At 56.3% G+C, this 24,785-nt stretch overlaps 2 protein-coding genes across 4 annotated transcripts in view; both read right to left on the reverse strand.

Annotated features, from left to right (window-relative positions):
- The window catches only part of ADAP1 (ArfGAP with dual PH domains 1), a 76,220-nt gene extending 55,277 nt beyond the window's left edge, over positions 1–20,943 (reverse strand). The window contains exon 1 of one of the 3 annotated variants that reach the window (XM_060284964.1): positions 20,806–20,943. In XM_060284964.1, the coding sequence (XP_060140947.1) occupies positions 20,806–20,899 (94 nt within the window). In that variant the 5' untranslated portion in view covers positions 20,900–20,943. Of the gene's footprint in view, positions 1–8,437; positions 8,680–20,805 lie in introns of those variants that run through there. The other 2 variants (XM_030851076.2, XM_030851075.2) reach the window with 2 other exon arrangements.
- Positions 20,366–24,785, reverse strand: COX19 (cytochrome c oxidase assembly factor COX19). The gene is made up of 3 exons (XM_060284965.1): positions 24,638–24,785; positions 23,864–23,979; positions 20,366–20,948 (listed from the first exon to the last, which is right to left on the reverse strand). Exons 1-3 carry the CDS (start codon positions 24,717–24,719, stop codon positions 20,868–20,870), a joined length of 279 nt encoding a protein of 92 aa, XP_060140948.1. The 5' UTR covers positions 24,720–24,785; the 3' UTR covers positions 20,366–20,867.

The raw sequence follows: 24,785 nt of genomic DNA on the forward strand, positions 1-24,785 counted from the left end.
CAAACTAAGCAAAGCAGCAGGATTCAAAGTTAACACACAAAAATCAGTTGCATTTCTATATATACAGAACAATTTGAAAAGGAAATTACAAAAACAATGCCATTTACATTAGCATCAAAAAGAATAAAATATTTAGAAATTATCTTAACCAAGGAGGTGAAAGACTTGTACAACGAAAACTACAAACATTCCTGAAAGAAATTAAAGAGGACATAAATAAATGGAAACACATCCCATGTTCATGGACTAGAAGACTTAATATTGTTAAAATGTCAACATTACCCAAAGTGATCTAAAAAGTCAGTGCAAACCCTACCAAAATCCCAAAGACTTTTTTGGCTGAAATAGAAAAACCCATCCTAAAATTCATAGGTAATCACAAGGGACCTCCAAAGCTATAGTAATCAAAGCAGTGTGGTATTGGCATAAAAACAGACAAATAGACCAATGGAATAGAATACAGAGCCCAGAAATAAACCCTCACATATATGGTCAAATGATTTTTGACAAGGGTGTAAAGATCAATCAATGGGGAAAAACAGTCTGTGCAAGAAATGGTGCTGGAACACTGGATAGCCACATGCAAAAAAGAATAAAGGTGGACCCTTACCTAACACCATGTACAAAAATTAACTCAAAATAGATCAAGAACCTAAATGTGAGACCTAAAACCATAAACTCTGAGAAGAAAACATGGGACAAAAGCTTCATAACACTGGATTTGAAAATGCTTTCTTGGCTATGACACCAAAGGGCACAGGCAAGAAAAGAAAAAAATAAGCAAATTGGATTTCACGAAAATGAAAAAAAATTTTTTCTTTTTGGTTGCGCTGCACGGCTTTGTGGGATCTTAGTTCCCTGACTAGGGATTGAAACCAGGCCCTCAGCAGTGAGAGCACTGAGTCCTAACCACTGGACCGCTAGGGAATTCCCTCATGAAAATATTTTATATTTTGTGCATCAAAATATACTATCCATCGAGTAAAAAGGCGACCCACAGAATGAGAGAAAATATTTGCAAATCATATATCTGATAAGGGATTAATGTGCAGAATATACAGAGAACTCCCCAAACTCAACAACAACAACAAACAACCCAATTTCTAATGGGCAAAGAATTTAAAAAGACATTTCTCCGAAGAAGATGTACAAATGGTCAATCAGCACACAAAAAGATGCCAGCGTGACTGATCATTAAGGAAATGCAAATCAAGACCACAGTGAGACACCACCGCACACCCACTAGGATGACTACTAACCAAGAAACAGAAAACAAGTGTTGGTGAGGATGTGGAGAAATTCGAACCCATGTGAACCGTTGGTGGGAATATAAAATGGTACCGCCACTTCAGAAAACAGTACAAGATTACTCAAAAAAATAAAAACAGAATTACCAAGTGACCCAGTAATTCCACTTCTGGGTATATACCCAAAAGAACTGAAAGCAGAGTCTTGAGATGTCTGTACACCCATGTTCATAGCAGCATTATCCACAATAGCTAAAACGTGGAAGCAACCCAAGTGTCCATCTGTGGAAGAATGGATAAGTAAAATGTAGTCCATTCATACAATGGAATACTATTTGACCTTAAAAAGGAAGGAAATGGAAATCAAAAGAGAGTTAGGATAGCTATACTTAGAAAAAATACTCAGAAAAAATAGGCTTTAAAACAAGTACTGTAATAAGAGACAAAGAAGGTCATTACGTAATGATAAAGAGGCAGTCCAACAAGACGGTATAACATTTGTAAATATTTAGGTACCCAACATAAGTGACACCTAAAACTGTAAAGCAAATATTAACAGACCTAAAGGGAGAGATAGACGGAAATACAGTAATAGCAGGGGACTTTAACACCCACTTTCACCAATGGTTAGATCATCCAGACAGAAAATCAACGAGGAAACACTGGCTTTAAACAACACGTTAGACCGTGGACTTAACAGACATACATGGGAAATTCCATCCAGAAGCAACACAGAATACACATTCTTAAGTGCACGTGGAACATTCTCCAAGACAAATCACTTGTTAGGCCACAAAACAAGTCTAATTTCAGAGGACTGAAATCACATCAAGCATCTTTTCTACCCACAAGGGTATTAACCTAGAAGTAAAAAAACTGGACGACTTGGAAGAAATGGATAATTTCCTAGAAACATGAAACCTACCAAGACTGAATCATGAAGAAACAGAAAATCTGAACAGACCAATCACTAATAAGGAGATTGAATCGGTAATCAAAACCTCCCAGCAACCTAAAGTCCAGGACCAGAAGGCTTTGCTGGTGAATTCTACCAAACATTTAAAGAAGAATTAATACCAGTCCCTCTCAAACTCTCCCAAGAAACAGAAGGGGACACCTTGAAACTCATTTTACAAGGCCAGCATCACCCTGATACCAAAACCAGACAAAGACACCACAAAAAAAGGAAGTTATAGGCCAATATCCCTGATGAACAGAGATGCAAAATCCATAACAAACTATTAGCAAACTAAATTTAATGATGCATTGAAAGGATCATATACCATGACCAACTGAGATTTATTCCAGGGATGCAAGGATGGATCAACATTCCCAAATCAATCAACGTGATCCACCAAATGAAGAATAAAAATCGTGTGATCAGGAACAAAGACAAGGAAGCCCGGTCTTGCCACTGTTATTCAACAAAGTACTGGAAGCCCTAACCAGAGCAAACAGGCAAGAATAAGAAAGAAATGGCATCCAAATAAGAAAGGAAAAAGTAAAACTGTCACTGTTTGCCGATGACATGATATAAAATACGGAAAACCCTAAGACGCCATCAAAATGTTAGAACTACTGCACGAATTCAGTAAAGTTGCAGGGTACATAATCAATATACAATAATTTGCTGCATTTCCTTACACTAATAAAAAGAACTAGCAGAAAGAAAGAAAGCAATACGCTTATGATTGCATCAAAAAGAATAAAATACCTAGGAATAAATTTAGCCAAGGAGGTGAAAAACATGTACACTGAGAACTATAAGACACTGATGAAAGAAACTGAAGAAGACACAAATGAATGGAATTATATTCTGGGCTCATGGATTGGAAGAATTAATACTGTTAAAATGTCCCTACCCCCCAAAGCGATCTACAGATTCAATGTAGATATCTAAAGAAATCCCTATCAAAATTCCAATGGCATTTTTGACAAAAACAAACCATCCTAAAATTTGTATGGAACCTCAAAGAAGCCCAAATAGCCAAAGCAATCTTGAGAAAGAGGAACAAAGCTGGAGGCATCATATTTCCTTATTTCAAACTGTATTAGAAAGCTATAGTAATCAAAACAGTATGAGAAAAAAGTATGGTATTAGCATAAAAAAAGACACACAGATCAGTGGAATAGAATAGATGGCTTAGAAATAAGCCCACACACATACAGTCAATTACTTTACAACAAAGGAGCCAAGACTATATAATGGATAAAGGACAATTTCTTCAATAAATGGTGCTGGGAAAACCAGACAGCCACATGCAAAAGAATGAACTCGGACCACTGTCTTACACCATACACAGAAATTAACTTGAAATGGATTAAAGACCTGGATGTAAGACATGGAACCATAAACTCCTAGAAGAACACAGACAGTAATAAGCTCTTTGACGTCGGTCTTAGTGATGATTTTTTGGATTTGACACCAAAAGCAAAGGCAACGAAAGCAAAAATAAACCAGTGGGACTAAAAAGCTTCTGCACAGCAAAGGAAACCATCAACAAAATAAAAAGGCAACCTATGGAAGAAAATATTTGCAAATCATATATCTAATAATGGGTCAATACCCAGAATAATAATGGGTCAATACCCAAAAAGAACTCATACAATAGCAATAAAACGAAACAAAACACTTCAATTAGAAAACGGGCAAGGCCTCCGAAGAGACATTTTTCCAAAGAAGATATGCAGATGGCCTGGTACATGAAAAGATGCTCAAATCACTAACCATCAGGGAAATGCAAATCAAACCCACAATGAGGTATCACCTCGCACCTGTTAGAATAGCCATCATCAAAAAAAGACAAGAGGGGGCTTCCCAGGTGGCGCAGTGGTTGGGAGTCTGCCTGCCGATGCAGGGGACACGGGTTCGTGCCCCGGTCCGGGAGGATCCCACATGCCGCGGAGCGGCTGGGCCCGTGAGCCATGGCCGCTGAGCCTGCGCGTCCGGAGCCTGTGCTCTGCAACGGGAGAGGCCACAACAGTGAGAGGGCCGCATACTGCAAAAAAAAAAAAAAAAAAAAAGACAAGAAATAACAAGTGTTGACAAAGACGGGGATAAAAGGGGACCCTTGTACACCTGGGTGACAATGTAAATTGATGCAGCCACTATGGAAACAGTATGGACGTTCCTAAAAAATTAAAACTAGAACTTCCATACAATCTAGTAATTTCACTTCTAGATATTTTACTGAAGTAAATGAAAACAAATTCAAAAAGCTATCTGTACCCCATGTTCATTACAGCCTTATTTACCATAGCTAAGATATGGATGACTGGATAAAGAAAATGGGATGTATAATATATGAATATTATTCAACCATAAAAAAGCAGGAAACCTGGCCATTTGTGACAACATGGATGGATCCTGAGGGCATTATGCTGATAAAATAAACCAGACAGAGAAAGACAAATACTGTATACGCAATCTAAAAACAACCCAAACCTCCAACCAAAAAAACCCCAAACTCACAGATACAGAGAACAGATTGGTGGTTGTCAGAGGTAGGGTGGGGTGGGTGAACTGGGTGAAGGGGGGTCAAGAGGTACAGACGTCCAGCTACAAAATAAATGAGTCCTGCGGATATAACACACAGCATGGTGCTACAGTGAAAAACACTGTGCTGTATATTTGAAAGTTCCTAAGACAGTAGATCTTAAAGGTTCTCATCACAAGGAAGAACTCTGCGTGTTGAAGGATATTAACTAGGCTTACCATGGTGATCATTTCTCAACACGTACAGATAGCGAATCACTACGCTGTACACCTGAAACTAATATGACGTGACAGTCAATTATAACTCAATTTTTTAAAGAAGGTAGGAAATTCTGACACCTGACACAACATAATAAACATTGAGGACATTACGTTCAGTGAAATAAGCCAGACACAAAAGGACAAATACTGTGTGATTCCACTTATGTGGGTCAAATTCATAGAGACAGAAACTGGAAGGGTGGGGGCTGGGAAAGAAGTGGGAGTCAGTGTTTAATGGGGACAGAGTTTCCGTTCTGCAAGATGGAAAGAGCTGTGAGATGGGTGGTGGTGATGGCTGCACGACAGTGTGAATGTACTTAACACCACCGAGCTGCACGCTGAAAAATAACTTTTTTGTATAGTTTACCACAATGAAAAAACAATTGAACCCAAAACCCAAGTGGGCTGCTGCTCCAGGGAGCAGGGACTGACTGCCCAGCCCACTCCTCAGCAGCCCCCTGCCAACCACGCTCTCAGAGGACCCTCTCCCAAACTAAGCCAAATTCCCGAAATTCCTCTCTGCCCAGGTTTACAGCGAAGTCTGAAAAGTCACCTCTGCCTTGAAGCCTTCCAGAGTTGAGGGAGGACCTCCCGCTCTGAGTTCACCCCCTTGGTCTTGCAGGCAGTTGCTCCAGTCCTGGCAGAGTTGCGAGGACGGGCCCCCAGGGCCACTCACACCCAGACACCCCCGGTCCAGGAGCAGCAGGGTCTCCACACTGCCGTCCCAAACCATCCGTCTTCTCAGGAAGCTCTCCTTAACGAGCCCAGACCTCACCGCCAGTCAGAAGGCCCACGTGTGCTCAGAGGTGGTCCTGTCTGGCGCTCTAGGCGATCCCAAGGTCCAGGTGACGTGCATTGAAGCCCCACAGAATGCTCACCCACACCTCAGCCCAATGGAAGAGCTCACAGGCCATGTCCTTCCTGGGCATCAGACCTGAGCTTCAAAGGTGACACTGTCATTTGTCCCAACTAGGCAGGTGACTCAGAGGCAGTAAGAGGCACAGCCCCCTACCCACACCCTCCAAGGTGGAGGACACCCCCTCCACCACCACCAGGCCTGCAACGAGAGCAGCCTCTCCGGAAGCTGCTAGACAAGGCCCTGTGTTCAAGGGCAGGGGACCCACTCTTGGAGCAGACAATGGGAGGATCTGGGAGCAGGTCCCATGGGGGCTACAGCCAACCCCAGACTGCGTTCCTCCCAGCAGCCCTTGCATGGCCAGCTGTGAGGTCTTCCCAGATCTGCTCTGGTGGTTAGGGGGGCCAGGGACCACCCCGTGTCCTGTGGTGCAGAGTGCAGGCCATGGGGACCCTCACCCTTGAGGCACCCAGCTCCTGGTGGGCTGCAGTTGAGAAGAGCAGCCATGAACCAGTCCATGTGACGGTGTTCTGTCCCCCCTCCAGCCCCCATCAATGCCAGAGCGGGCCCGAGTTGCCTATCTGGGCCACAGCAGGGATGGGAGGTCCCAGTGACACCCCACAGTGGCACAGACTATGGACGGACCAGCGGGGCTCCAGCAGAGACCATACGCGGGCATCACATGGGGGTCACGGGAGGTCAGGGCCCGTCTGCCTTTGAGGCCCCAGGTCCCCTAAGACAGCTCAAGTTCTCAGTCTCCCCAGCTGTAAAATGGGGGCAACAGCCCGTATCTTGTCTTGTCAGGCTGCCAGACAAGATGAGGCAAGATGCTGAGGTCATGGACCGAGTCTGAAAAGCAGAGGCGGGCCCGACGCCAGGGAGAGCCGGCGACTCCTGACCCCCTGTACCTGCTGGAGGGCCACACCCCTGGACCGAGTGGGTGGGTGGGCACGGCAGCTGCAGGGCCCACCACACCAAGGAAGCCCACTGTCCCTCCTGCCAGGGAGGCTCTGGGTCCAGAGAAGCCCCCGCTGGGCAGGGTGGCCAGGAAGGGGAGGGCCGGGGCCAGCTCCCCGCTGCCCGGGCCCCCCAGGCCAAGTCTGAGAGCAGAACATGCTGACCGCCCTTCCTCACCAGACTGCTCCCTGGCACGGCCGCTCTCCCAGCAAGTGGAAACACAGGTCTGGGAGAGGGAGGTGGGACGGCGGAGCGGGCGAGAGCAGGCTCGGAGGGGACGGTGCTGCCGCCTCACTGCACAGACAAGGCGAGGCAGGCCCTCAGGGCGGCGGGGAAAGGCCCTCAATCTGCCGCCCCTCTGGGACACTCCAGCTCTGGCGTGGTCTCTTGAAGCCACACTGCAGCTGCCCAGCAGATGCCCAGCACTCGGCAGGGGCGGGGGCTGCGCTGGGGACCCCTCCTAGCCCAGCGGGCGAGCAGCAGAGGAGAGCTGGGGGGGTGTCCTACTTGCGGGGTGTCCAGAGACTGTGTCTCAAACAGGAGTCTCAGAACAAATGCAGAGTCTTCCCACCTTCCCCCCCGGGGGCTCGGCCACTCCCTGCTGTGGTAGGTTTGTTCTGAGGGGCTCAGGCTAGGAGCCCCCAGTGGAGCGCCCCGTGTGTCCCCGCAGAGCCTGGGGACAGCGCCTGAGCTGAGCCGTCCTCCCTGCTGGGGGCCTGAGCAGGTGAGCCTCTCGGGGCTCTTCCACCCCCCACCGCAGCGAAGCCGCGCCAGGGGCTGCCAGCCCAGAAGCAGGGCGCCACTGGTCCGAGAGCAAAGCCTTCTCTCCTCCTGCCAGTCCCAGCACACGTAGCCCCAGGGCTCTGGCGCCTTGGAAATCAACCCATAGCGGGCACCACCCAGGAGCAAAGTCTAGGAGATGCCTGCTGGGAGGATGGGGTGCAGGTAGCCTAGTGCTTGTTCCGAGCTGCACCTGCCCCTCTGCCCCACCTGAACTGGCCACCTGCCCCAGAGCAGTGAGGCCGGGTGGGGGGAGGGGCGCCCGTTCCCACGGGGTCCACGTGGAGGCGGCAGGTGCTTCCTCCCCCTGCCGCCGGGTGCAGGGCTAGAGGGGGGCTCCAGGCGGGGGCCCATGACGTCACCCGCAGGTGGGGGGCAGGGCCAGGTGGAACCCCACACCCACGCACAGAGGCCCGCGGCCCGCTTGTCCGTCCCCTCCCTGCAGCCGGTCGCCCGCCGCGATTTCCTCTTTCTTTGCGGAGCCCCAGGTTTCGCAAGGCGGCGGCGGTCCGCGGGTGACAGCGAGACACGCAGCCTGGGGGAGGGGAGGCGGAGACACAGCCGCAGGCCAGGGGCCGTGGGCGGGCAGGCGATGTCCGGGTCCCGGCAGGTGCCCTCGGGCCCGCGCCCCACCCGAGCGGGGACCAGGCTGCGCTGCCCGCGCCCCCCTCCAAGCAGGCGCCGCAGCACCCCTCCCCGACCCCGGGGCTGGCATCCAGGCCGGCACCCACCCCGGGCCGCATCCACTCGGGCCCTCCCCCACGCGGGCCGGCCACTACCCGTCCCGCACCCATCCAGACCCCCAGCTACCCCGGGCGCAGCCAGCGGGCCCGCACCTACCCGGGGCGCCGCAGTCCGCGCAGCGCGCGTTCGCCGGCCGCTGCAGCAGCTCCAGCACGGCCTTCCGCCGCTCCTTGGCCATGGCCGCGTTGCCGCCCCCCGCGACGCCGGGTGGGGAGCGTCCGCCCCGCCGCGCTAGGGCCCCGCGCAGGCCGCCCGCCGCCGCCGCCCCTGCGCCATCCTGAGCAGCTCAGCCCGCGCGCCGGTTCCGCATTCCTGCCGCCCGGCTCGGCTCCACCGCCGCCGCTCTCGTCGCCGCCGCGGCAGCCGAGCGTGTGCCGGCGCGGGGCCCGGGGCGCACGGCGCGCTCTGGCCGGCGCGGCCCGCGGGCGGCCCCCAGCGGCGCGGGAGGGCGGGCAGCCTCCTCCCGCGCCGGCCAGGCGTCCCAGCCCGCGCGCCCGGCGTCCCAGCCCGCGCGCCCGGGAACCCGCCCGCCCGCGCGCCCGGGGACCCGCCCGGGGAGGTCTGCCCGCCGCCGCCGCCGCCGCCGCCGCCTCCGCCCACCCTATCCCAGCGCAGCGGCCCACCTGCCCGAGCGAGAGGCCACCAGCCACAGTGGTGGGGGGCTTGAGGGAACCAAATAACCACAGGCCTGGGTGGGATCATCCTTCGGTCATTTGGGCCCCAACAGCGCCTGGACACCTACTGTGCACCCAGGGGGTCAGCACACCAGGTCCAGTGGGCACGCTGGGAATGCCTGTTGGAGGGAGGGGTGTGTGCCCAGTGCTGGGGGCCGGGGCTCACACCATCCCTGCCCTGGGAGATGGCCGGCAGGTGACAAGGCCCAGTGAGTGCGGTGGGTGCTCAGGCTGGAGAAGGGCCCCCGCCGTCCACCCAGCAGAGACAGGACAAGGGGTGGGCCGCGGTGCTCCCGATAAAGCCCGTTCTGAGTTAGGAGGCCAGGACAGAGACACGGGGAGGGAGGGAGGTGATGCGCCCCCCCCCGCATTTTTTCAAATTCTTTTCATTTTCTTCTTAAATTGTGAATGCAACGATGCATCTTGTTAAAAACAAATTGAAACAGTACCAGACTGAATCTCCCCACCTCCACCCCCGCCCCGGCAACTGTGAGCCAACCATTGTTAACACCATTAGCATCCTTCCAGAATGGTCCTCGGCCTGTTAGAACACCAAGGGAGTCCCTGTTCCTCTGGTCTGCTGCTGGGGGTTTTGGGTCGGTTTATTTTCACTGAGTAAACCGTACGTGCCCCTTTTCGAGTCCATACACACAGATCTGCCCCTTTCTTTCCCAACGGCTGCGTTCTACTCAGAGCTGAACAACGACTTGTTCCCCAGGGACTGGCTGAGGGGCGGGCGTCTTCCATCTGCTGGGATCACAGTCGGACGCTCTGCAATCGTCCCGGGTGGGTCCACATCCGGCAGTGGCACCTCCGGGACAAGGGGAAGAGCATCCCAACTGGTGACAGGCCTGCCACCTCGTCCTCCGTGGAGGCTGTGCTGGTGCCAATTCACCAAGGCCTGGCCCCTGCCCGGCCCCCAGCCGCCCACTCTGCCCAACAGCAGGGACGCAGCCCTTCTAGGGCCTTGTGGGAGGGATGGGTGGCATTTTCATCTCTGGGTCCCCGTGCCAGGGTCAGAATCTGCCACACAGCAGAGTGGAGCACGTCACTGAAGACAGGCTGACGCCAATTACAACAACAGCTACTCTACCAACAGCACCAGGCATTAGGTCAGACCCCTCACATGTGTTTTCTTATTTAATCCCCATTTAAAGATGGGGAAACTGAGGCACAGAGCAGTTCAATCACACCCAAGGCCGCACGTGGCTTCTAGGTGGAAGGGCTGGGATGAACATACAGCTCGGAAACAAAGAGACACCCCACTCCTCAAGCAGGGCAGGGTTGCTGAGGGTCCAAGAGGGGCAGGGAAGCTACAGGGGCCTCAGAGTAGGGCAGGTGCGGAGCAGGCAGGGCTGAGCGCACAGCCACGCCCTGTTTGGCGGTGGGTTGTTCACTGTCTCTGTCTTCCCATCCGGCTAAGGAGGTGAAGATACTGTCCAGGTAGGCAGGAGGAAGTGAGAATTCAAGAAACAGACTCTTAAAAGAGGAGACAGGCAGGTCAGGATCTGCAGCGCCCCCCACCCCCCCGCGCCCAGGCTGGAGTGAAGGCACGGGGTGCAGTGGGGCTGGGGTGCAGGGCTCAGGACTCACAAAATTCAGAAGGTGACAGGCAGCCCAGGGTGGGCCACAGCCAGACACGGGCTGGCCCAGGGTCCTGGGGCTGCTGGGGGCCAGACCCCGGGGTCCCTGAACGGCCCTGGGGGTCCGGCTCCTGTCCTGAGGGGGATGGGGACGAAGGAGAGTGACCACTCTGTCTGCTTTTGGGGGGGCACACGAGGGTGAGTGGGGAAACAGCTGTGCTTGCCTGGGTGTAGGGGATGGGAAATGCCCGGGACTCAGGGCCTCGTGGCCCGAGGAAGGCGTTGGGGATGGTGGGGCTGCCAAAGCCCACAGAAGATCCAGGGAGGGGTCCACTCCAGGGCTGGGGACAGAGTCCAGGGCAGTCGACGCCGAGGCAGCTACAGCGGGTGGGTTGCCCAGGAGGGGGCCGGGGCCCGCTGGGCAGCAGCACCAACGGCCTGGGCAGCAGAGGGCCGTGCGGGAGGTGGGGAGATGGCCACGAAGACGGGCGGTGGGAGGAGGGCCCAGAAGTTGAGGTGGGAGGGCTGAGGGGGGCTGCAAGGCGGTGGGGGTGCTGGCAGGCAGAGGACCAGCACCGGGGCGGGGGTGCAGCAGGCATCCTCATCCCCACAGAGGGCAGTGCAGCCCCCAGCCACCGGCAGCTGTCCCCAGACTCCTAAGGAGCTTCTGTAGAGCAGGTGGGTAGGCACTCCTGCCCGGACGGGGAGGGGAAGGGAGGGGAGGGGACACGCCAAGCGCAGAGGTCGCCAGCGGCAGGGGCACAGCGATGCTCAGAGCTCCCTGGCTGACGCGTGTGCCGGCCTTCTGGGCAGCCGGGTCCTTCCTTCCATAGGCCCCTCCCCTCGACAGCATTCTCGCAGCGCCTGCTGTATGCAGAGCCCTTAGCAGCTTGACCCGTCTAAGTAGGGGAGAAGACGGGGAGCCCCAGGCTGTGCCAGCACCCCTGGCCTGAGACCCGGGTTTAGGATGAATTAGCCCCAGCCCCGGCACGGGGGTGGGGAGAGTGGGCGCTGCCTTCCAGCCCTTCCCTGGACGCGCTGTGCTCGGGGGCTGAGCAGCCACTAGGTTCCGGGGTGGCGCTGGGCGAGAATGGGGCAGGGCAGGAACCAGGCCAGAACCCTCCTGGGGCCTCGCAGGGCTGCAGAGGCATCCCTCCGCCTGCGCCCACCCTCCTCCCCGTGCCTGCTGAGCCAGACCCAGAGGGGACCCCCGTGGGTCTTCCCAGGAGCGGGGTGGCTGGGGATTTGGGGTCAGCCCTCCACTGGGGGCTGAGGAAGCAGGCACCCCCCAGAAGGGTGGAGATGGCACGAAGATGGTGGCGAAAATGAGCGACGGGGACACGCCTGGCCACGAGGACCAGCTTCCTGGTGTGGCTTGGGACAGTTCCTGTTTTAAAGCCCTCACCCAGTGCAGCTCCTGAGCCTCTGCCCTCAGCCTCCGGCCCCACCCCCAACAAAAAGGATCTTTTTTTTTTTTCTTCACCAAGAGAAACACAAACACAGAAAAACCCAAAGGAAAGGGGACCCTTGGTATAGCAGGGCCACTCAGGAGCTTTGCGTGTGCTTAACAGACACAGGTATGGAGGCCCCTCCCCACCCTAAAGCCAGGGGGCAGCAGGGACAGGCCCCTGGGACCAGGACGGTTTCTCCATCTGAGAGCGGCACCGGCCCTGGAGACCCCCTGGGAAGACAGGGTCTCAGGGTTGTCCCCAGAGGTGACATGTGGGGTGGGGTGTCTGTGGGGGCAGGGCGCTATGGGTTGTTTAGTGGGTTTGGGGACATTTAAAAATATTTTTTGCTTGGTGTCCCTAAGAGAACCAGCATCTTGCAGGAGGAGGAGGGTGGAGCATCTCTCGGGCTTGGAGCGAGGCTGCCAGGACGTGGCTTCCCAAAGGCAGTGAGCACGGGCGGCCTGGCTGGGGCAGGGGCGGGAGCCGCAGGGCAAGGTCCCAGATGCAGTCTGGGGAGCCCGCAGCAGCAGCAACATCCGGCCGTGGATCTGCAGTTCACACACAAATCAGCACAACTCAAACTCACTGATAGGGGCTCCCCTGCTGGCACAGTGGTTAAGAACCTGCCCGCCAATGCAGGGGACACGGGCTCGAGCCCTGGTCCAGGAAGATCCCACATGCCGCAGAGCAGCTAAGCCCGTGCGCCACAACCACTGAGCCTGCACTCTAGAGCCCACAGGCCACAACTACTGAGCCTGTGCTCTAGAGCCTACGAGCCACAACTACTGAGCCCACGAGCCACAACTACTGAGCCCGTGTGCCACAACTACTGAGCCTGTGCTCTAGAGCCCACAAGCTACAACTACTGAGCCCATGTGCCACAACTACTTAGCCTTGCTCTAGAGCCCACGGGCCACAGCTACTGAGCCTGTGCTCTACAACCCACGAGCCACAACTACTGAGCCCGTGTGCCACAACTACTGAAGCCCGTGCACCTAGAGCCCGTGCTCTGCAACAAGAGAAGCCACCGTAGTGAGAAGCCCGCGCACTGCAACAAAAAGTAGCCCCCGCTCGCTGCAACTAGAGAAAGCCCGCGCGCAGCAACGAAGATCCAACGCAGCCAAAAATAAAATAAATAACTAAATTTTAAAAACTCACTTATAAAGAACTCTTACAAGCCAACGGGAAGAGGATCTGCACAGAGCCTTCTCCAAGGAAGACGCACAGACGGCCAGTGTGCACGTGACGCCGCTCAGCACCACGCGTGGTCAGGGAGCCGAGACACGGCCGCACACACGCTGGGACGGGGGCAGTTCAGCCAGAGACTCGCCAGTGCTGACACTTAAACACACTCACCACGCAACCCAGCAGTGCCACTCCGAGGTACACACGCAAGACAGAAAACACACGTTCACTCAGAAACACGCACGTGCAGCGTTACTCACAGGAGCCAAAGGGGAAAGACCCGCGTCCATCAGCAGATGAATAGATACACACAACGTGGTCCCTCCCTGCAGTGGTACAGGACTCGGCCACAGGAAAGGAAGGAAGTGCTGACACAGCTAGAACCTGGACAAACCTTGAACACGCGATGCTCGGTGAGAGAACCCAGTCACGAAACGGCAGGGTGCGTTTCTACTCATGTGAGTCCTCGGATCTGAAGAGTATTTCCACGTGACAGTCCCAGCCCCTGTGCTGAGCCCACCGGGTCCACTGAACGGAGGGGTCCTTCATTCCGCCCCTCAGCAGCCCTTAGTGACGGGGAGGCCCTGGGTCACCTGCCTCCTGAGGCTTGTCTCCAGGATCAGACCACAGGCCTGAGGACTGAGCACAAGGGACCCCCCACACCCCCAGAGGGAGGCGGCGGGGAAGCCCGCAGCCCCTTTGGACGCATCTCACAGCTCACCAGGCTCTGCAGACTGCAGACAGAGCCGGGCCGGGCTCTGACCCAACCTGTCAGGACAGGCCTCGGACAGGGGGATGGGGCGGGGCGTGAGGGGTCCTGGATTTCCCAGAGAGGGGTCCTCTGTCTGTGCCCCACCCTGTCCATCCATCATCCATCCATCTCCCCTCCCCCAGGATCTCGCACCACGTCACTGACATCCCCCCCAGCTCCCACTGAGAGGTGGGACCTACCTGCTCGCCCCCACCTGGGGCGGGAGCCAGGAGTACTCCCACCCGCGGAGGACGGTGCTTCCGGGGCTGCCGGGAAAGGATGCAGCTTCCACCGGGCGCACTCTGTCTCTCCCTCTCTGCGTGTCTCTCCTTCTCTCTGTGTCTCTCCCTCTAGCTCTCTGCCTCGGTCTCTGTCTTGCTCTCCTGCCGAGGCCCCGTGGAGGCCACTCTGCCTGAGTCCCCTCCGCTCAGGTGCTGGCCACGCGGAACGGCCTCAGGGAGCCTCAGCCACCACCTCACCGGGGGTGAGAACCCCCGGCTGACCGCAGCCCATCCCAGGGCCGTGAGGGTGGCAACCATCGAATGCTGGGGTCAGAAGCCAAGTATGGGGCGCTGCCACCCAGCGAGGGCACGGGGGTCTCTGGAAAGCCGGCCCCACAGCCATCACGCCCAAGACTCTCTGGTCAGAGTGAGGCCGGGAACGGAGGCCCGGCGCAAGCCCTCCTCCAGTTCCCTGTGCCCCAGGGTGGTCTCCTCTGGACGGGGCTCCACCGCCCTCTGGCACACAGCCCGTGGGTGTGGACGGCGAGGCCCCTGCCGCCGTCACTGAGCCCGTGCTGGGCAGGGCGCTGGCCCAGGCGCTGGGGGGCAGGGGGAGTTGATGAGCCTCAGCTGGGGCCCCCACTGCACTCAGGGCCCCCCAGCTGGGCCGTCGTGTCAGCAGGACCTGGGGCCTCAGGCATGCAAAGCCCTGGTCCAATCTTTAGGTCCTGGAGTGTGGAGGCCACTGCACATAACACTGTCCCCTCAGGGGGGCCCCCGGGGACAGCCCTCCCACAGGTGTCTCTCAGGTGCTGCAGTGCCGCCACCGTCCAGCAGGGGCCGCCACGCCACCACATTCTGTCCCCCAGGCACCAGGACCACGGTCTCCAGAAGGGGAAGGCCCCCAGGCTTCTGTCCTTCAGTAGCAAGGCCAGCCCACCCCCGGCCTAACCAACCCTAACTGCCCCCACCCCTGCCCTGACGTGGTAACGCGGCTCAGCACCCTCAGAAAGCTCTGTCCCCCCAGCGCCGAGGTGCCGGAGACCCTCCCCGTCCGGGAGGGTCTGCCTGTTCCCCCAACACAGTCTGCAGCCCCCAGCGCCCATCATGGGGCCTCACTCTGTCCCCAGTGCCCAAGAGATCTGCTTCCCTTCACACTCAGAAAGCGGCCATCAGAGACACCGCTGGGCCCCCGGAAGCTGAGTCCTCATCTGCCATCGCACGTAGCTCTGTAAATCCCACGCAAGCGCAGCTGGCAGAATCCTGCAGATGGAGGCTCCCGGAAGGTGCTGGAAGTCGCGGGTTTATCGCTGGGCCCTGCAGGGAACACGGCAGGAAGCCCGCTGCTCTGAGATTCCCCGACGCCCGCTTCCCCCCGGGGCTCTGCAAGAGCACCCTTGGCCCTGTTCCCGGGGTGAGGGACCCCCACTCCACAAGCACAGCTGAGACTTGATTCCATCCCTCCAGGAGAGACTTTATTCACAGCGTTAAGACAAGGTCACTTGCTGCACGGGTTAACAGAACGTTCCTCACGCCTCCTGCAACAATAAAGCCCCATTTTATCTAGTCCATAAATACCCAATTTCACTAGAAGACTGACTTCAAGCACCAGGCAGGTAGAATGACAGCCACCAAAGACAGGAGCCCTTTCTTCCCCAGTAAAGGCTGGGGAAGCGGCACCGCAGACGGGAAGACATGCTCGTGGGGGCCAGCCTGTCCCCCGCCCCGGGGTCACTGCCGGAGCTCCCACTTCCCACGGGGAACCAACGCGGCCCCTCCCTTAAGAGCTGACAGGGTCCACGCCCTGGTGGCGGCCAGCCTGCCCCTCAACCAGCAAGGCCACACGGCACCCGACACACAAACTAGCACAGTCTCTGCTCACGGGCCGCAGCAAGTTACAACCACGGGCACGCAACTTGTAGAGAATATAAAATACAACTAAACACGATGAGTTTTAAACTAATGATTTTATTGTTTCTATCGAAATGATATGTGCATGTTATAAAATACAGCCATAAAGAAAAGTTCCCTGCCGCTCAGCCTGAGGTGGCGGACTGGTCCGAAGGTGTGCAGGTGCCCTCTGTGCCTGTTCAGCGGTTCCCCGCTGCTCAGGCCACTGAGTGGGTAGGAACCGCCACCGAGCGGTCTTAAGCTGTTCTTCCACAAACTCTTAAAATGGAAATAGGTTGACGGAAAATAAAGTTTCTAAAAGAAAAATATCAGGAAACCACCCGGACTGGCAGGCGTCCTGAACATCTGCTGTTCAGGGTTCCAAACCCGCTCACACCTGCAGAGAACCAGGGGACGTCCAGACAGACACCTGACAAGAAGGGGGGCCCCGTCCCACACGCCACGCTGGCAGTGACTTTCCGATCCCGGTTATTAAGTACGTACCCATTCTCCGCCGTCTGCCAGCAACAAGCCCAGCAAAGCCAGGGCCAAAGATTCCGAAAAACACAGGGATTTAAACTCAGCCCTGAGAAAATTCGACCCACACCCGGGCTACTGCGCATCATGAGGACAGGCGCTCGGCCGTCCTGGAGTCCGAGCAAGCCGCCCGCCGCTCGGCCCCGTGCCGCGCCCCAGCGTCCTCCCAAAGCGCCGGCAGGTGCTGCCGCCGGCAGAGGACCAGCCTCAAGTGCACACGTCCTGGTCCCGGAACCCGAGACTCTGCGGCCCCACGTGGCAAAGCGGACTGTGCAGCTGTGGTTAAGGGTCTTGAGAAGGGAGGCGGGATTATGCCGGGGGGGGGCGGGCAATGTCATCACGAGGGCCCTAACAGGAGGGAGGTGGGAGGGCCAGGGCCAGAGGGAGGTGTGGGGAGGAGGCCGAGTCGGGGATGAGAGAAGCCACTGGCTCAGATGGAGGACGGCCTCGGGCCACGAACCGCGGTGCCTCTAGGAGCTGGAAGAGGAGGAGACGGACCCTCCCCTTTGGACGTGAGGCCTCCGGGCTGGGGCAGGAATGTGTTGTTTAAGCCACCAGGTCTGTGCTGACCTCTTAGTGGGGAAGGAGCCTGACTTGCCTTTTTAAAAAATGAAAACACTGCCTTCCTAACAGTAGACATATTCCAGCCACCCTGTGTGCTGCCTGAGGTTTTCACAGAGTTGCTAAAAGGACCTGGGGCCCAGCCAGCAGAGTGGAGGCCCGCGCGAGGCTGTGGACGGAGGGTGGCCTGGCCCTGCGCCCCGAGCTTCCGCCCCAGGGGCTGGAGTGAGAGCCAGGTCAAGGGGCTCCGTTGGCCTCACTTGCCGGGAAGGCAGCTGTGGGCCCAGGTCTGACCTGATTGCTCCGGCTTACCTCCTGCCTAAGGAGGACACTTGGAAAACATTCTGGAAATTGTCTTCTAATAATGTCGCTGGCTCATCGTGACGAGTATGTATGAGAAATAAAAGACATTCTTTACGTGACAAATGACGGGCAACTAAAAATATCTCACAGGAGCTTTGGCAGGACCAGACAGGACGTCTGGACCCCTGAGCCTGGCATTTTTAGCAACTGAGACCCAGGAGACAGCAGGCAGCGCGGGACGCTGCTGCCCTTTGTCAAGAGCCCGACCGTCCCCTCCTGGCGCAGAAACCACTGCGTCTGCATTCTATCCGAGATTCATGAATATGTTTCAAAGTGAGTATTTACCCAATCACGTATATAGAAAGTTCAACTACAAACAGCTTAGCACAAAACATTTTTTTAAATGATTCCAAAATAATTTCAGACTTCCAGAAAGTTGCAGAAACAGGCCAGTTCTGTCTGCCTGCTTCTCCCGACGACACCCGCTGCGAGCACAGGACAAGAAGTGCTGTGACTGACGTGCGGGCCCTCGGGCTCCCCGGTGGCCCTAGCCTCCCTGGACCCTTGGCCCGGGTCAGCCCCTCCATCTGTTGTCCAGGACGCGGCCCTTCTGGGGAGCGCTGTTCCTCACTCTGCAGCCCGTCCCTCACGTCAGGTGTGTCTGCGTGTGCTCATTAGACTGAGGTGAGGCACTCCGGGGAAGACAACGGCAGAAGCAATGCCGCCTTCTCAGGGCATCGGTTGGGGCAGGCGCTGTGGGGAGCGGGCAGTCAGGCAGCCACGCTGAGAAGCCTCAGCTGCTTGCCAAGTGCCTCGCAGGGCGCCCTCCAGACCAGGCAAAGCTGTTCCACGTCACGCTGCCCACCAACCTCAGGACCACCGACGCCCCTTCCTTCCATGTGGGTTGGGACCCGGAGGAGGGGTGTCCCTTCCTGCACTGATACGTTTACCTCATTCATTATTTCCATCAACGGGGGCTCCTGGGTAGGAACTGATTCTGCAGCCAAAGCCCACAACAGTCCTTCCTTCTTCTGCTCCACTGGTCCCCGATCGGGCCACTGGGAGCTCCATCGCATGTCCTCTCGACAAGCCCATCATGGTTCCAGCAATTCCTTACTTTCTGACACAAGAGGGTCCAGGCTCACCTGGACTTTCCTGCCCCTGGGTCCTCCTGCTGGAGAGAGGCTCAGATCCGTGCTGCCAGAGGTCACTGCCCCTGGTCCCTTGGTGCCCAGAGCGAGGGGACGTCCGTACGAACACGCGCGCACGCATACACACTTACACGTCTGCTTCTCTACCCGCTGCCCTGGCAGATGTCCGAGAGCCAGGATCCCACAGCCCCGGCTCTCATCACCCACAGCACAGCTCCAGCTTTTTCCACCTTAAAATTCACAGCCTCAGAACCACTGTCCACATGAAGAACAAACATACTAACCAGGGTACAAATCTCGTCTTTTTGTTTCTAGCTTTAATCAAAACACTATTTTCCAAAGCTACCTGGACAAGTCCCGTCCCACCGGCCCCTCTGCCGTGGGCAGAGTCAGCGTTTGCGACACGGCTGGGCTCGGGGTCACTGCCGCTGTCCCACGGTGGCCCCCCCACGTCCCGGTTTATCTTTTGAGCACAGAAAATAAGAACATGGCTCCGAGTCAGGAGCACTCAGAGAGCTGCCCCCCACCCCACACCTGTCGGCAACCATCCTCACTGGTTTCCAGTTTGCCTTCCGTAGTTTCTTGCTGCTCAGGCACGCGGGTGTTGTGCTGGTTCCTTCTCTCTCTCTCACCACGACGTTCTCTGGGCCCTGGTTCCCTCTCGGAGCCCGCTCACGGTGAGCCACCCTGGGGCAGCGCGGGGCGCTCCGTTCTCTCTCCCCCAGTCCTTCCTGTGGCCGCCCAGGGCCCCGTCTCTAAATGCTTTCCAACTGCAGACAATGCTGCGATAAATAACCTTGTGTGTGTGTGACGCTGCACTGTTGGAAAACACAAAATATTTTCGTGCCTCACTTTGCTGATAGAAACCACGGCTTTTCATAAACTAGCTAAAAATATGGAAACCACCTGCAGAACAATTAGAAGCACAGACAGAGAGCCGATGCTGAACAGTGACAAACCACAGATGAAGCCCTTGGTGCTGGGGAGCCCCGTGGAGATGGGACCAGCCTCAGAGGGACCATCAGGGAGGGCCTGACCTAGTAATGGCCATCACCGTAGGACCGAGGCAGAGGGACGTCAACACAGAGAACTGGACACGGCCGAGGAGCAGACCACGAGGGTTTCCCGGAGCCTGGCCTGGGTTGCCAGGCAGAAGAAGGGGGGGATCAGGGCCGGCTGTCCCCACCAGCGGGGACACACCTGGATCCTCCCAGCACTGGCCACACTGGGACAAAAGCCAGCTGACTGGGGGGGTCGGGGAAGGCAGTCCACAGGGCAAGTCCGGGGGCTCTGCTGTGGTTCTGAGCCCACACGACAAGGCGCCCTAGAAAGGCCATCGCGGGGTCTGCACCCCCAGGAGGTCTGTCCTGACAGCGCCCTGGGCAGCTCTCAGCGGGAACGCGCTGCCCCGACCACGTTTGGCCGGGAAGCAGGGATGGCTGCCGTCTCGGGGGCTTCCTCGGAGTAAAAGCACTGGAGGCTACTGTGCACATCGATCGACGGGGGGACGTTCTGTTTCTCAGTTACGGCAAATGAGTTCTTAAAATTAAACCATCTAGTTTAACAAGTATCGTCTGATCCAAATCAGAAAATGCCCCTGGACTAGAAAGATACGTGGTGTTTGTGCATCAGCAAAAAAAAAAATCAAGAAGTCAGAAAAATCAAAAGCCAGGCTGCTTCCCACTTCCAAGTTTACCCTCAAAAAGAAAGGAAAAAAGAAAGAAAAGGCACGTATATTTATGAATACAAAGAGAAACGCATTTGCTAGGAAACGTTTTCCTGATAATCTCTGTCTACATGACAGACCACAATTCGTGAACATTTATCACTTTTGCACCGAAAAGACACGCAGAACCCGTGATGTGAATCCAGCGTCTCACAGGAACCTGCGGTGTCCACTCACTAGGCGGACGTCATCCGGCACCTCACCTTCCCGGGAGCCCCATCGCACACCTGAACTTAAAGATAAAACCTAACACTCCTGGGGGAAAATGGGATCTAAAAGGGACAACGGTTTTCCAGAATCCCTTTGGGAGTTTCAGAAGACGAGCCATCTCCCAGCCACGAGGCGCATCGATCAGGGAGGGGTGTATGTCTTTATTTCGAGTGGCACCTCGCGGGCGTCACCAAAGCCCCTTCCTGAGCCACGATACCTACAAGCAAGCTGCTGGGGCGGCAGGTCATCGGACAACCCACACAGCTCTGCGGGCTTCTTCCCATCACGGTTCCGATTTTGTCTCTGACTTTCCATCTATCAAATCTCCAAATCCCAGTTTTTCCAGGGGTTCTGGTACCATCAGCTGCCTGAAAGGAAAAGTGAGAGCTGTCAGGGTGGCCGGGAGGACAAGCCCTGTCCACGCGGGGCCGAGGTAGGCCCTGGGCACCCGCCACCATCTCACCCCCAACCACTCCGTCCTGGGAACAGACCCCGAGCGGTACCCTTAGCCCTGCACCCCCGAGGGGCAGGAAGCAGCCGAGGCCGGGACAGAGGAGCCCCGCCGTGCTCCCGGCCACACCTCCCTCGTCATGTGGCCCCGGAACTCGCGGGGCCGGCCGCCTAGACAGCCAGCAGGAGACCAGAGGCGGAGCGCGTTGAGGTGCAGGGGTGAAGGAGAGCCTGGCAGCTCCGGGGTGCAGTCCCTCCATTCCTGCCCCCTTTACCTGCCCCCGATTGCCATGCGCACGAAACCCAGTGGCCCAGCAACAGTCCTTAAGACGATGTCCCCAGAATCGCAAACCCCAGGTGGCACAATCTAACCTGGCAGCAGATTAAACCAACTGTACAGTGATGGGATGCACAAGACACTCCTTAAACCCAAAACAGGCAAATAATGATAAACCTTCCCACACCTTTGCCAAAAGAGTACAACTGGCCGACAGCTCTTACAACTGACTGTCAGCTCCACTGCGGTCGGCAGGACCACGACTCCCAAAGGACACCCTATTCCCTAGAGCTTGTGAGTGCGACCTTACACGGGAGGGGGGTTAAGGCTGAAGATGAAAATAACGTCAATCAGCCAGTCTGGAGATGAGACCACCGTGGATTATCCAGGTGGACCCAACCTAATCCCATGAATCCTTAAAATTAGAGAAACTTTGCTGGCTCTGGTCAGAGAGAAAAAAGGTAAAGAGGAGAGAGGAGGGACCGGATGCAGCTCTGTGGAACGTGAGGGTGGAGAAAGGGGCCTCAGGCTGAGGACACGGCGTCGCTGGGAGCTGGAACAGGCCAGGAGACGGCGCCTCCAGAGGGAACCTGCCCGCACCTGGGTCGGGCAGAGGGCTTTCCCAGGACTGTCTGCTCTACCCTCTGGCACCCGGTCAGGAGGCCCGGCCTCAGGCGGGAACCGGACCTGAGGTCGGGGATCACACGTGTGTTTGCTGGGTCTCTGCCGACAGTGCAACCTCAATTTTAACAGTTGCTGCTGTGAGAAAACGTGCCCCCACCTAAGTCGCAGACACGTCCACTTCAGGCTGACGCCCTGTCCTCACGAGTCCTCGTGAGGCGACTTGCAAACCCTACCACGGTCTGGTTTTTAAAACGACACACGTGAAGTAGGTAGGGGCAAAATAAGGTTTGGAATGTCGGCAGAAAGGAAAAAAGAGGACGAGAAAAGAGGCTTTAAAAAGGGTGATGGATGAGGGCAAAATGGGAAAAACCTTGATCCTGAATCTGGGTGATGGTTATGGAGATCTAGACGATCCTCTGCTTCTGTACGTTTGAGGATTTTCATTGAAAACAAACTGAAAGTCTCCAGTCAAAATAAATGACCAAGTCAGAAACACATACATCCCCGTACATTCATCCAAACGTCGCCTGACCAACCAGTGAAGCCACTTGAATCGTGGGACCCACAGAGCGGCCGGCCGCGTCCCCGTCTCCCCACGTCCTCAGCGGCCCAGGGAGGATGGTGCCCAAAAGCTGCGCTGGGTGAGGGGCCACCACATGGAGGCGCGGGCAGCTCCCTCCCAGGGGCAAATGGGGAAAAGAGGGCGCTTCTGCTGGCCCTGCCTGGAAGCCCTGGTCAGGCAGCAGGAGCTGCTCTGGGACCCAACCAGCCAAACCCTCCGAGCAACCTCACGCAGGAGCTGCTGGGCCGCGTGCTGGCCCAGGGATGACTGACCCAGGGACAGTGACCCGAGCTTCGGGGAGGCGGGCGACCTGCTCACACCCTCACACAGGGCGGAGACCAGCTCCAAACTCAGTCTCGGAGGCGTGGCCACACCAAGAAGAAACTCAAGGAGTTCAGGTGTTTTGAAGACGCATCAATTTGAAAGAGAGTGACTGGAACGTGCAGATCCGACTGATGCGCTGCTCGGGGCCGGGGCCGGCCCGTCGTCAGATGCCAGCACCGCGAGCCTGCGCGACTCAGGAAGCCACCTGAGGGTCCGTCCCCCTCAAAGGCCCCAGTGTCCCCGACAGCCCTCAACACACCGGGGCCTGAGAAGCACAGCAGATCTTGCCTGGGGCGGAATGTCTGAGTTTGTTAAGGGAAAATGAAAATGAGGCTCAGCTTTATGTCAACCTGTCTTCAGACAAGGCCTCTGATGACTCGACTCCTTAGTGAACTAACGAAGGGCTCAAAAGGCAGAAATAAAAGTTCCCACCCAAGGACGTAATTGTACGTTACACACTTTCCCCGTGAAGGTTTACAATAGTACTTATTATAAGGAAAATCTCAACAGATCAGTTAAGAGCGTTCTTGTTTCCTTTAAAGGTGACATCCAGTAAATTCTGATTAAGGCAGGAAGAATCACTCGTCGCTCATCGTTCCTTACAGGGCCCACTGTCTCGCCTGTCACGCTGCAAACAGCTCTGAGCCGACGTGGAACAAAACAACAGAGCACATACTTTTGTTTCAAGAAAAGTATTTAAAGGAATAAGCTGTGTACCCACAAATCTTCAAGTCTTTCGACTCAGTCAGCATTTTTATGATGTGCGATTCTGAAAGCTGAACGACATGTCAGTAGCACCCAAACTTGGGAAGAAAAAATACTCGGAGGAGGGCAATCATGTCCAATGCTATCACGGGAGAAAAGGTTCCCGCGATTTTGCTAAACGACTCGGAGTACAACTGAATCTCTGAAAAGCCTCAACTTCGCGGGCAAGCAGCCCTACAGTTCCGAAACACAAGCTGAACTGAGGCCTCTGGGAATCAACATTTTAGCCAGAGACGCGGGAGGGGGGAGAAGCCACAGATAACCCGTTGGCATGTACTTGCCTCTCCATCCTGCACTCCAGATACTCTTTTGACTCGTTTCTGCACAAAGCATTTTCGAAACTGTTGTCCCGGAGGCACTTCATGAATCTCTCTTTAAAGCTTTTACATTCCCCTGTAACAAACAGAAAAGCGTTTCCTTCTTAAAGTGAAAACATCACAGGCCCGCCCCGCAGCCTTACTGGCAGAACCCCTCCTCCCCTTTGAAAACTGGTTTCCTCCCAAACACGCTGGAAACAGACTGGAAAAAGCAAATGTACCAAGTGGCAAAGCAAGTACAGGAGAAGGAGGGCATCCAGGCGGCGGCGCCGGGCAGCTCACGCGGGATTCTCCCGACGTTGCCGCGTGTGTCTAACATTTCTCAGTAAAATGCTGGCACACGAAAAATCCATCCAGAAACCTATCTCCGAAGCCTTGGTTTCCACGTAGTTTGCGACGATCAGGAGCGTCCTTCGCTCTCGCGCGAGACACCCGTTTAACCCCGCGGGCCTCACACCCGCGAAGGACCCTGTCAACGCAACGTCGGCCCCAGACTGGAGGCCGGGACTCCGCGTCCCCTCCCCGGTTCCGAGGGCCCAGCCCTGTCCGGCGCCCACTCTCGGGCCGCGGCGGGAGGCCCTGAGCCGGGACCGGACGCGGCCGGGCCGAACCCAGCCTCAGCGGCCCCGCCCGCACCGCGAGCAGACGCCAGTGCCTCCCCGGCCGCGCGGCTCCAACGAGCCGGCCCACAGCTGCGCCGGTCCGGCCGGGGAGCCCCGACCGGCCCCGCTCACCGAAGTGATCCAGCGGGAAGCTGCCCTTGTCCGGGGGCCGCGGCTGGAAGCTCTTGGACCCGAAGTTCATGGCCGTCGACATGATGGCGGCGGCCGGAGTCGCCAAGAGCGACGCGCGCTGTACGCAGGACGGCCGGCCGAGCGCCGA

Source organism: Globicephala melas, chromosome 15, assembly GCF_963455315.2.
Source record: "Globicephala melas chromosome 15, mGloMel1.2, whole genome shotgun sequence".
In the NCBI taxonomy this organism is placed as follows: domain Eukaryota; kingdom Metazoa; phylum Chordata; class Mammalia; order Artiodactyla; family Delphinidae; genus Globicephala; species Globicephala melas.